General features: G+C 44.7%; 1 protein-coding gene across 1 annotated transcript in view; it reads right to left on the bottom strand.

The window, feature by feature from the left end:
- LOC115466191 (complement C4-like) overlaps nt 1-13,234 on the bottom strand; it is a 59,201-nt gene extending 45,967 nt beyond the window's left edge. The window contains exons 1-9 of the mRNA XM_030197292.1: nt 13,058-13,234; nt 12,604-12,799; nt 11,374-11,557; nt 8,464-8,534; nt 6,029-6,117; nt 4,808-4,890; nt 2,761-2,848; nt 2,462-2,567; nt 2,072-2,195 (exon numbers count right to left, since the gene is read on the bottom strand). Of these exons, the coding sequence (XP_030053152.1) occupies nt 2,072-2,195; nt 2,462-2,567; nt 2,761-2,848; nt 4,808-4,890; nt 6,029-6,117; nt 8,464-8,534; nt 11,374-11,557; nt 12,604-12,799; nt 13,058-13,122 (1,006 nt within the window). The 5' untranslated portion in view covers nt 13,123-13,234. The remainder of the gene's footprint in view (nt 1-2,071; nt 2,196-2,461; nt 2,568-2,760; nt 2,849-4,807; nt 4,891-6,028; nt 6,118-8,463; nt 8,535-11,373; nt 11,558-12,603; nt 12,800-13,057) is intronic.

The raw sequence follows: 13,234 nt of genomic DNA, 5'->3' as shown, positions 1-13,234 counted from the left end.
AGCCCTCCTGGGACTGAGAAATATCCAGAGTACCTGAATGTAACTCACCTTGAGCTACTACTGAAAAAGATTTGAGCAAAATCTAAATTAATAATAATAATAGTGGTGAGGGGAGAGTCCATGTATCTATGCTTCTCCTATGTTGGGGAGGGGGAGGGGGAAGTGAGGCTGGGGAGGGTTTAACATTTTTTCAAAGTTGTTGAACAGCTAATTTTGTTGTTGTATATTTGATCTCTTGCTGAATAAAAAGATTTGAAAGATAAATTTATATTCCTTCCTTATCTAGGGCAGATCAAATCATTACATAAAAAACTTTAACAGAACAATATTATCAATCAATCATAATAGCCACACAGGCAACCAATACACACATTCAAGTCAATCGTCATTCATTCAATCACCAGAGAGAGCGGTCAGTCACTGTTCCAGCAGCACTAGGGGCTGCATGCTCTAACAAATGCTGCTCAACAGCTTTTTAAATACCTGATAGTTTAACATAAGAACATAAGAGTAGCCACACTGGGTCAGACCAATGGTCCATCTAGCCCAGTAACCTGTTTCCAACAGTGGCCAATCCATGTCACAAGTACCAGGCAGAACCCCAAAGAGTAGCAACATTCCATATTGAACCCCAAAGAGTAGCGACATTCCATTCAGAATCTCAAAGAGTAGCAAGATTCCATTAAGAATCCCAAGCACATACGTACATAAGTGTTGCCACACTGGGACAGACCAAAGGTCCATCTAGCCCAGTATCCTGTTTCCAACAGTGGCCAATCCAGGTCACAAGTACCTGGCAGAACCCCAAAGAGTAGCAACATTCCATGTAGAACCCCAAAGAATAGCAAGATTCCGGAATCCTAAAGAATAACAAGATTCCCTGCGGAATCTTCAAGGAGTAGCACCATTCCATGCTACCAATCCCAGGGCAAGCAGTGGTTTTCCCAATGTCTATCTCAATAGCAGACTATGGACTTTTCCTCCAGGAACTTGTCCAAACTTTTTTTAAACTCAGATAAACTAACTGCTGTTATCACATCCTCTGGCAGCGAGTTCCAGAGCTTAACTATTCTTTGAGGGGAAAAATAGTTCCTCCTGTTTGTTTTAAAAATATTTCTATATAATTTCATTGAGTGTCTCCTGGTCTTTGTACTTTTTGAAAGAGTAAAAAATCAATTCACTTTTACCTATTCTACACCACTCAGGATTTTGTAGACCTCAATCATATCACCCCCCCCCCCCCCCCAGCTGTCCCTTTTCCAAGCTGAACAGCCCTAACCTCTTTAGCCTTTCCTCGTGTGAGAGGAGTTCCAACCCCTTTATCATTTTGGCCGCTCTTCTTTGAATCTTTTCTAATTCTACGCTATCTTTTTTTGAGCTACGGTGACCAGAACTGAACACAATACTCAAGGTGAGGTCGCACCATGGAGGAGATATAAAGGCATTATAATATTCTTGGTGTTATTTTGCATCCCTTGCTTATTTCCTACGAAGAAGTGGTAGCTTGTTCCACTCAACTGGACCGGCTACTGGCGCTTGAGTTCAATAGGCAGGATCAGGCACTACAAATCCCACACTGCTTTGGGGTATAAGCTCAAAACCAGGACTGGCCGAAAAGTCTCCAGCCTGGAACTGGGTAATTTTGCATCTCTGCTACCAGGTTGTCTGCACAATTCACCAAGGAATGGGAGCTTATCCTACACAGCACAAGGGCCATGCCAGCTACATAAATTGTCAAATCTATCTTAAAGAAAACACACAGGTGCGGGCCATCCTGGAAGGGTGAAATGTTTCCATTAAAAGTAGTGGTATTCACTGATGGTTCTTGAAGGGCTATTTTTCATGAATATGCATGCATGCGATCTACATCCATGATATTCATTGCAGATATTCTGAAATCTGCACGTGTCCTGAGGACCAGGTTGAGAACCACTGGGTCAGAGGGTAGAGGTCATTGCAAAGAGGCCACTGAAATAGCTATAAAACCTACCAGTCTGCATATATAAACACCCAAACCAATGCCACCCTCACCACCAGCTCAACCCAAAGAGGGGGAGGGGTACATACTCACTGGCAAGCTCCACTACAGTGGCCGCAATGTACAGGCTGTGCCCCTTCAGGTCATTCAGTGGCTGCGCCATGGCGGCGCTCACCTCTGCCGAAGACAGGTTCACTTGCACCTTTCCTTCATCCAGCTGTTGAGTGAAATGGGGGATGAGAGAACCCAACTGGATTACACTATAAGAGGTTATAAATGCAGCCACTAGATGGCAGTCATAAATATTCTACAAGAGTCTATCTGCATAAGCAGCATGGATGGTCCTTAGATCTTGAATAAATCCGTGTTATCAGACCTCCTGTCACCCTGGATGACACAGTTTAATATTTTTCCTCATACATTCATTCATTTTACAAGTCCATTTTACAGTTTTCTACCTGAGAGTCAACAACTCCTCCTCACCTTGACCTGTTGTTCCATCCCTCTCAGGAAAGTCCTCTTCCCATCCTCCTCAGTGACCCCGAATCTCAGATAGACCACACCACTCACTCTTTCACCGTAGACGTAACTGCAAGAGAGTAGCCCAATGAGCAGGGGGCCGAAAATGCCAGAGGCTACTCCTGCGAAATGCAGGGAACACAGGGGCTGAAAATGCCAGAGGAGACTCCAGCAAAATGAAGAATTTGGGGCCCTTTTCAATGCAGCTGCTACCTGTGTTGTTCGGTCCGGGGCCTGTGGCTCCGTCTCCTTAATTACTATACCTTGCCTCCACACTGAAGTTGAAGTTTTTCTCCTTCAGATCATAGTATGGGACTGTAGGAAGGATTTTCACCTCAAAGTTGGGGAGCACTGCATGAAGACATTGGGGAAAGAAAACAGAAAGTGTGTGTGTTTGAGGAGGGGTGCAGGGTTGAGAAACATTTAACAAGAAAAGACAAGATACCAAAACCAGTGAAGTGAAGCAGTAACCTAATGGTTAGAGCACCAGGCTGAGAACCAGGGAAGCCAGGTTCAAATACCACTGTAGCTCCTTGTGATGTTGGGCAAGTCACTTAACCCTCAATTGCCTCGGATTCAGACTTAGATTTTGAGCTCTCCAGGGACAGGAAAATATCTAATGTACCTGAATGTAACTCACCTTGAGCTACTTAAGAAAATGTAAGGTAAAGTCTAAATCCCTACCCCCTTCCCAGTGCAGGAAAGAGATTATACCCACACTGTAAGCTGAGGAAGAGGGGAAGAATCCTAGAATGTGGGGTGATTGCTCTGTCCTCAATGACCTTGGAGGACAGATGAGAGGCACACTTCCCATAATGCAATAGTGCTGTTCAAGATGGCCGCAATAATATATCCCAACAAGGAAAAGAGAGTACTATATATAGTGTGACACAATAATCTCTCTAAAATAATGGCAAAATAGTACTTTAAAGAAACTTAAGTTCTGTGATATGCATTAAGTTTTAAAAGTAAGAAAAGGGACCTAACCAGTACGTCAACACGAAGCTCCCACACCTGCGAAACATACTGGGGATGGGGCGGAGATTGGGAGGGGGGAAGAGTGGAGGGGAAAACAAAAATAAAAGTTTGACCCTGGTTAAATTTTAGGATATTTATGTATAGTACACCAGAAACGTTCTGTAATACTGTTTATACTATTGTGCTGTACCATATTGAGGTGTCAATAAAATAGTTGAAACATAAAAGTAAGAAAAGGGAAAAAGCCTCTGAAGCCGACCCAACCTCCAACTCAAATAATTGTTTTCAATAACAAAGGTTGGAAAAGTAAATGGGTTCCTTCTCATCATTGGCAAAAAACACTTAAATCCTTTAATGCAAAATGCTAAAACTTCACAGAACTGACTGTGGATCCAAAAACAAGAAGTGAAAAGATTTCTTAACTTAATTCAACTCCCGAGTGCAGGTAGGAAGAAACAACGTGCAGATGATCGGTCCAACACACCGACTTTGGCCAGAGTTTTGCTATGGAGTAGCGGTCTCAAGGCGTGAGTAAACCAAAGAACTTGAACAAACTTCCTACTATGGGTTCCCTCATAGTAGGAAGTGCATTTAAAACATAATGCACTTCACCGAACTTTAGTTTATTTAAAGTACTATTTTGCCATTATTTTAGAGAGATTATTCTGTCATACAAGATGGCCGTAGTATACACCTCATCTAGGAAATGCCAATGACTGAAAATCAAGATCTCAGCTGATAATAGCACCTGGAGCAGTCAGGAAGACCTCAGTCCTTCTGGTCTTCAGATATTTTTATTTATTTTTGTTACATTTGTACCCCACGCTTTCCCACTCATGGCAGGCTCAATGCGGCGGGCAATAGAGGGTTAAGTGACTTGCCCAGAGTCACAAGGAGCTGCCTGTGCCAAGAATTGAACTCAGTTCCTCAGGACCAAAGTCCACCACCCTAACCACTAGGCCACTCCTCCACTGATACCCTTCTAAGTGCATAAGTACATAAGCACCGCCATACTGGGAAAAGACCAAGGATCCATCAAGCCCAGCATCCTGTCTCCGACAGCGGCCAATCCAGGCTTCAAGAACCTGGCAACCCCCCCCCCCCCCCCCAAAAAAAAAAAAAAATTAATAATGTTCAATGGACTTTTCCCTCAGGAATCTGACCAAACCCCCTTTAAATTCCGTAAGGCCAGCTGCTGTCACTACATTCTCCAGCAATGAGTTCCAGAGTCTAACTACACACTGTAGGATAAGACCCAGCTGGGGGCTTGGAAGATGACAGAGGCTAAGCACTTTAGGAGGAAGAGAACTTATCTCCGAGCTAGTGACTCACCATACTTTCTCACTTCAAACTCAGCAGAGGAGTTGGACTCCGGGGCTGAAGTGAATTGGGCAGTGATTCGCCAGATGCCAGGCCTACAGGAGAGGGGGCAGGACAAGAAGCACAGGGTGAGCTGAGAACCAGAAATGAGATGTAATACTCATTATCTTTGTCAACTGTCACCATTAATGAGCAAAGAAAAGAGGCTGTGGTCTACCACCCAAAATCAGCAACAGAAACAGACCAAAAAACATGTCCAAAAGACTTTACTGATAAATCAATGTAACTAAGTCAATATGGCCACATTTCACCTACAGAGACTGCATCAGATATTATAAACACAAATATATAAACATCTCTTAATAATAGGTTGCAATTTATATTTTCCTATGAATTTCAGCCAGAGGCGTAGCCAGACAACAGATTTTGGCTGGGCCTAGGCAAGAAGTGGGTGGGCACCAAGTGTTCTCTCCCCACCACCACCACCAAAAAAATATCTCAGATGGCGGGAAAATGTTTCTTTCCGCCTTGGCAGTCTGCAGCAGGGATGCACTGAAAACTGAGCACGCACAGGTGCCAGTATCGTGGAGAATAGCATTTTCATTACCATCAGGGGGAAGTCTTCCGCTGGTGGAACTTGGGATCCCCACCAGCTACCACTAAATGTGTGCTACTGTTGGGTGGACCTGAGCCCTTAGTGGGCGGGCCCTGGCCCACCTGTGGCTATGCCACTGATTTCAGCAGGTATATTCTACCAGTAAATTCTTGAATTTTTTAAGAAGATTTCATTGAAGGAGTTCAGGTAGTGGATATAATTTTTTTTTATTAGGGAGGTTTCTATCATATTGATATATGTTAAGCCCTATTATAGTTTGTTTGAATATTTAAATACTTGTATTTACAATATTTGTAAATGTATGTTTATGTTTTTTATATAGTTTTTATATATGTTTTAAATGTCACTTGTTTATTGTAAGACTTTGATTTATATCATTCTGAAATTTGGATTAGTGTTGTTTTAATATGACCCCTGATGCAACCTCTTTACGCAAAACATGGCCACATCGAGTCAGTTTGCTGAATTGATTTATCAATAAAGTCTTTTGGATGTGTTATTTTGTTGTGTCGCTGATTTCCAATAATGTGTGAGTCAGTGGTTAGTCAAAACTCTACCTGGGAGAACCTAGTGTTATACCCTAAAACTCACCACCCACTCAGAGACTTGATACTCACTCTGAGATGTCCGGGATGATAACTTCCTGATTTATGATAGAGTTCTTGACCACCTGCTCCTTGGTAAACACTTGGACACCTTGAGCATTCTGGAATGGAAGAAGAGACAGACTGATTGAAGTAGGCATGCTTAAGGAGAAAGTTTTGCAAACTTTAAAACCTGAAAAACAACATTTCTCCTCATCTGGTCTAGGTTACTCCGAGATTCAGATATTTTTCTGAAAGTTTATTTGACAAAAATATGCCAGGAACAGGAAGACAGCCATCTTGGTTTCTGAGATCATAGCACGGCCATCTTGATTTTGCTCAAGAAACCTGAAACTCCCATAATGCACAAGTGATGATGTCACTTTGCTCACTACTGGAGGAGGCAGATAAGAGAAAAAATTTCCACTTTACCGAGGTCAACCAGGATAGGTTAATCCAGTTTTTGCGTTGTCTCATTTTCCTTATGGTAATCAGAACTGAAACTCCTGCAGGCAACGGGGCAAAACCAGGACTGATACAAATATGAGAGAGACTGCTGGAAATGATTGCTTTAGAGGGGAGGGGAACTGAGGTGGGAAAAGCTGAAATCTTGGTGATGGGTCACGTGGAGGGGCATTTTCGATATGAAGTCTAAGTCCGACTTTGGACATCTTGCAAAAAACATCCAAAAACCAAATAGGAAAGGTCATTCTCAAAAATGAAAAACATCAATCTTTTGTTTTCAAAAATACTGTTCCGAACAACATTTTGTGATTTGGACATTTTCTTTTTTTTGGTCCATTTAAAAAAAAAACAAAAAAAAAACGTCCCAAGTGCAAAACGTACAAAATCAAGCCATTGGGATGTAGGAGGAGCCAGCATTTTTAGTACACTGGTCCCCCTGGCATCCCAGGACAGCAATAGGGCCCTTCAATGGACTTCATAAAATGCTCCCAGGTACACATCCCACCACTGCTCCCTTATCTTGTCTGCTGAGCCCCCTAAAACCACCACCCCCAACTGAACACCACTACCATAGCCCTTACAGGTAAAAGGGGCACCTATATGTGGGTATAGTGGGTTTCTGGTGAGTTTTGGAGGGTTCACAGTTTCCTCCACAAGTGTAACAGGGAGTGGGAGGTAGGAGCCTGGGTCTACCTATCTGCAGTGCACTGCACCCACCAATACACTACTTCATGCTGCTCTAATGGACCTGAGTATAACATCTGAGGCTGGTAAGTAATGTTTTTCATCACATTTTTTGAGAGTGGGAGGGGGTTAGTGACCACTGGGGAAATAAGGGAAGGTCATTCCTGATTCCCTCCAGTGGTCATATGATTATTTAGGGCACCTTTTTGTGCCTTATTCGTAATAAAAACAGGTCTAGCTGAAAACGTCTAAGTTTTAGTCCTGGACGGTTTTGTTTTGTTCCATTATGACTGAAAAACGTCTAAGTTTCAAGAACGACCAAGTCCTGCCCTGAACATGCCCCTAATATGCCCCCTTTTGATTTGGACGTACTTCTGGCGGACTTCAGAGAAAAACGTCGAAAAATAGGTTTTGAAAATACTGATTTGGATATTTTTGTGATGAAAAACGTCCAAATGCAGACTTTATGCCACTTTTTGGATGTTTTTCTCTTTTGAAAATGAGCCCGTTAGGCTGCTGTCCAGAAAGAGAAAAGCCTGCAGCATTGAGACATACCGTGTCTCCTGTTACTGGCAAGAGAACGCTAGTTTCTCTGAAATAATATTGTGAATTGCCTAACATGTCCTCGGACACATGGGCATATGTTAAATATGATTATGCAAATAAGTACTCCTCTGAGCTCAGTGATATCATCAAAGGCAGCCAATGAGCAGTCACTTCCTGGATGAGCATAAGATGTACCATACTGGATCAGACCACGCCGGACTGTAGCGCAACAATTCTATATTTTACGGAAGCCAAACAGCTACATATTTCTTCAGCAACAACATAAGAGATTTATTAGTCCCTGCCCTGATGCAGGCTTTGGTGCCGAAACACGGCCGTGTCGGGTCCTTTTTTCAAGCTGTTGATATTAAAGACTTCCTTATATCCTCTTCGAACTGTCCTCACTCTTTTGTCCAAAGGCCCATCTAGCCCAGTATCCTGTTTCCAGCAGTGCCCAGTTCAGGTCACAATACCTGGCAGGATCCCAAAAAGTAGATGGCTTCTATGCTACCAAGCCCAGGGGTGAGCAGTGACTTTCCCCAGGTCTGCCTGGTTTCTGTAATTTTCCTCCAGGAACTTATCCAAACCTTTTTTGAACCCAGCTATGCTAACTGCTTTTACCATATCATTCTGGAGGGGACAACAAGGGCTCTCTGTCCAAAATGGAGACAAGGGGGTGTCAGGAAGGCATCAAAACAGCAGAAAACAATAATAAGAGGCAAAGAAAGATAAAGACACAGAGGCGAAGGGAGGAGGTGGGGATTAGTACTCACAAAGATGCTGATGGTGACAGATTCGCTGGAAGGACGCATCATGTGATCCAGGACGAACACCCGATACAGAGCTGAAAGGAATCAAACCAATGAGAGTTAAGACCTGAGTGAAGCAGGGACGGGTCAGCAGGTGAAAGGGGGGTGGAGGGGGAGAAAAGCAAGATACTTCAATGGTGGTGGAATGGACGAGCTCCTCCACTGGATAAATTGTGGAGGAGGAGGAGGGGTTGAAGCTGTAAACCAGAGCCTTCACCCCATGAAAATGCCAGGTGAACCTCATTAACCTATATGTGAGAGGCTGTAGGTAGACAAACTGTCCCAAAGGAGAATTTCTTATTCTTAGGGGATTAGAAGGGAGGGTGCAAGCAGACCCTAATGTAGGGTCTTACTGTGAGGGTGGGGGGCATCTTACCTTCAGTGTGGAGTTATAGATGGATACATACAGGAGAATTCTATATAAGGTGTGCCATGCCCCTCCCATGCCCTGCCATGCTCCACCCATGATCTGCCTATGCCCCTCCTACATTCTACCCATGCTCCACCCATGTTCTGCCATGCCCATGCCCTGCCATGCTCCACCCATGATCTGCCTATGCTCCTCCCACATTCTACCCATGCCCCTCTCATGCTCCTCCCATGCCCCTCCCATGCTCTGCCTTTATCTACACCCCTTTTCAGTTGTGTGTCATAGCACTATGTCACCCTTACAGAACAGCATGCAGGGTACTTATGTGTGCGATACTCTTCTCTGCACTTACACAACCAAACCCCTTATTATATTGTACAGCGCTGCGTAACCCTAGTAACGCTTTAGAAATGTCAAATAGTAGTAGTAGTAGTATGTTCTGCCATGCCCCAACCATGCCCTGCCATGCTCCACCCGTGATCTGCATATGCCCCTCCCACATTTTACCCATGCTCCACTCATATTCTGCCATGCCCCAACCATGCCCAGCCATGCTCCACCCATGCTCCGCCTATATCCCTCCCATGTTCTGCCCATGCCCCTCTCATGCTCCTCCCATGCTCTGCCTTTATCTACACCCCTTTTCAGTTGTGTGTCATAGCACTATGTCACCCTTACAGAACAGCATGCAGGGTACTTATGTGTGCGATACTCTTCTCTGCACTTACACAACCAAACCCCTTATTCTATAAACTTGTGTGTCCAACTTTACACTTAGTGTGCAAGATATAGAATAGGGTCAGTGGTGCATAACTTTATATAATGATGTGATAATGGATGTTAACTGCTAATCGGTGTTAATCAGCACCGATTAGCAGTTATGTGTGCAACTGACCTTAGTCAGTATTCTATAAACTGCGCAGGCAAAATCCTTAGTGCATGACTGCGAGGGGGCATGGACTGGGGGCATGTCCAGGAAGTACACATAGTTATGCACTAAACTGTTACAGCTAGGCACAAAAGCTTAGCACTGGACTTTGAGCTGACAGAAGCACTGGCGCTAATGCGCACTTAACTCCATGAAACAGAAGCCTGCGCGGCCACGTTGCTGATCTGCAAGGGCAGGCTTCTACATGGAATGTTGCTAGTGGAATAGCAAACGAATAAACAATATCAATGTCTCTGGTAACATTCAACTTCTTGTAAACACAAACCAGGACTCTAAAGCCACCTACTTCGAGTAAGTGCTATCACAAACAGTTATTTCACCTGTGTAATGTAAATAATATTTTTGTGTGTAGAGTACCCTCAGATAAAACCACCGTAACTGCAGTCAATGATGCTGCTAAAACGTGGTATAGCACTTCTTTCATTAGGTAACTCTAATTATGTTTTTGGGGGAGAGCAACCTCTGCTCACATTTTTTTATGCATCCCAAACACCACAGTGCTATAAAATCACTTATTCTTTTTTAAAAAATACATACACTAAGTGAAAAAACTGTGCACTTATCTCATAAGTTCTTGCCTCCCTGGCAGAACTGTGTTGCCTTGCTGAAACATTTAGCAATAGCCTTCCCCTGGATAAATTGTTTATTTAGAAAACTGGCAACATACATTATAAATACCCCTCACATTTCCCATTCCCACCCCCTGGAACCGCCCAGTGGAATAGCAACATTCCATGTAGAATCTCAAATAGTAGCAACAGAATCTAAAACTGTTATTTATTGATTTAGATTTTGCTCACACCTTTTTCAGTAGTAGCTCAAGGTGAGTTACATTCAGGTACTCTGGATATTTCTCTGTCCCAGGAGGGCTCACAATCTAAGTTTGTACCTGAGGCAATGGAGGGTTAAGTGACTTGCCCAAGGTCACAAGGAGCAGCAGTTGGATGTGAACTGGTCACCTCTAGATTGCAAGACTGGTGCTCTAACCACTAGGCCACTCTTCCACTCCTATGCTTTGGGGGTTCTACATGGAATGTTGCTATTCTAAGATTCTGCATGGAATCTTGTTACTCTTTAGGATTCTAGAATCTTGCTATTTATTGATTTAGATTTTGCTCACACCTTTTTCAGTAGTAGCTCTAGGTGAGTTACATTCAGGTACACTGGATATTTCTCTGTCCCAGGGGGGCTCACAATCTAAGTTTATAACTGAGGCAATGGAGGGTTAAGTGACTTGCCCAAGGTCACAAGGAGCAGCAGTGGGATTTGAACCCCTAGGCCACTCTTCCACTCCACTCCATTTACCAAATCCAGCCCTAAGTACCCAAATATTTGCCCCTGACTTTAGGTGACCTTTCTTGAATTTATCCCAAGGCGTGTGTAACTGCCTTTATAGTGCCCAGCAGGGGGCCTCTCACCTTTGGGGTGGAGATACAGGCAGACACAGAGCCCCCCAGTAGGGGGCGCCTTCTGACTCTCCATCATAAGCAAGTGGCTAGTCCCGTATTGGGGTAAAATGAAGCCTGGAGCACTGGAGGCAGCCCTTGTCTCTTACCCTTCTGGCTGGGTGTGTAGATGCTTTTGTCCGTCTGGATGAAGAGGTAGCCCCTGCGGGTGGACAGCAGGATATGAAACACCCTTTTACCCCCAGGAAGAGAAGGACTGTTAGCCACCAGCTGCACATACTTGGTGCTGCGTAGCTGTTCGATTCCACACAGTTTCATTTCAGCGGGTGTTATCTGCCAGAAGGAAAGCACATGCGTGTCAGTTTCCATGTGTATTGTGCATGCAACACAAACTTGTACACAAAAACCTACGGGGGGGGGGGGGGGGGAGAGAGAAGTGTGAGAGACGGAGAACCGAGATTGTGTAAGGAAGGGATAAGAAATGAGGATAGATGGAGGAGAGAACCTAAAGAGGAAGGAGAGAGGGAGAACAGCAATTATGGAGGGTGGGGGGGGGGGGGGGAGAGAGATGAGACTGTGGAGAGAGAGAGTGGGGAATAACAATAGTTGGAAGGAAGAAAAACCCAAAGAGGGAGGAGAAATAAAGGGTGGGAACTGTGGAAGAAGAGACAGGAGGAAAGAAGGGGAGATACAAAGACGGGGGGGGGGGGTGAAAGTCACAGAGGGAAGGGTGGGAGAATTTGAGAGAGGAAAGGTGGAGAGGAAGATGAAGGAAAGAGTGACAGGACAGAAAGAGGGAACAAAAGACTCAGGGGAGGGAGACAAGGGAGCAAGAGATGGGGATGAGGAACAGGAAGCACTGGGGAAGGCAAGCAGGAGGTGGGATTGTACAACAGGAGAGGAGGAAGGAGAGCTAAAGGGAAAAAGAAGTAAAGAAGGGAGAGATAAGAGGAGAGGGAGAAGGAGAGACAGGGGAAGGACTTAGGCAACAGAGGTGACTGATCAGGGAGACACAGGAGAAAAAGAGAAGAGAGAAAGGAAGAGAGACAAGAGAAGGAGAGAGAGGGAGACAGACAGGAGAAGAGAGAGGGAGAAAGAGAGAGGAGAAGAAGTGAGAGAGAGAGAGATGGGGAATTAAAGACTGGAACAAAGAGAAAGAGGAGAGGAAGACATGGGAGGGATGGATAGAATATGAGAAACAGTGGGAGGAGAGACAAGCAAAGGACATAGGCAGGAGTAGTGAGAGACAGCAAGAGACAGGATCAGAAGAGACAGGTTAAGAGGAAGGAGAGGAGACAGGGGAGGGGAAGATGAGATAGGGGAGAGATGGAGGGTGTGTGAGAGTGAAGGGGGGAGTCAGACAGAGATGAGATTCATACCTTCAGGTTCTTAATCTGAACAAACCCATTGCCTTCGTTTAGGGTGACGGTCTGGTCTTTGGAGCACTTCAGGTTTGTCTTCTGATTTAGGAAGTGCATGGTCACCATGATTTGGTCCTGGGCCCCCCCAGAGCCCTGAACTGCGATCGACTCCTCCACCCCCACATGAATAATGTTAGGAGCAGTTATAAGTATCCTACAGAGACAGACAAATGGACATTTCAACCAGCCGAAGCTGCCCTATATCTCCTCCAAACCCCCCACCTCTGGCCCCTGGACCCCAAATTTTCAACCATTAAACGTGACGTGGAAAGATAGATCTCCTGTGATCTCAGCCATGAGACAGGCTTCTACACAGCAAAGGGGACTTTTTAAGTCAGGAACAAAAATTCAGGGACTCTCCCCGGTTATTGCGAGTGCCCCTAAAGAGACAGCTGCAGAAGATGTCACTTACGGAGGGATCTGGTGAGAGATTGCCAGCAGGAGACTGCACCACACAATCCACAGCAGGAGCTTCATGGCTGTCTCTTAGGGGAGCACTCTCTCCTCTCCTGTATCAGAGTGCCCTGTGTGAGGGGCTGGAGATTCTTAGGGGAGAGCTGTCTCTCCTCTCCTGCGCCAGTGCTTTCTG

This window comes from Microcaecilia unicolor, chromosome 3, assembly GCF_901765095.1.
Source record: "Microcaecilia unicolor chromosome 3, aMicUni1.1, whole genome shotgun sequence".
NCBI lineage: Eukaryota > Metazoa > Chordata > Amphibia > Gymnophiona > Siphonopidae > Microcaecilia > Microcaecilia unicolor.
Note: the sequence above shows the minus strand (reverse complement) of the source record. Positions and strands in the feature narration are given on the sequence as shown.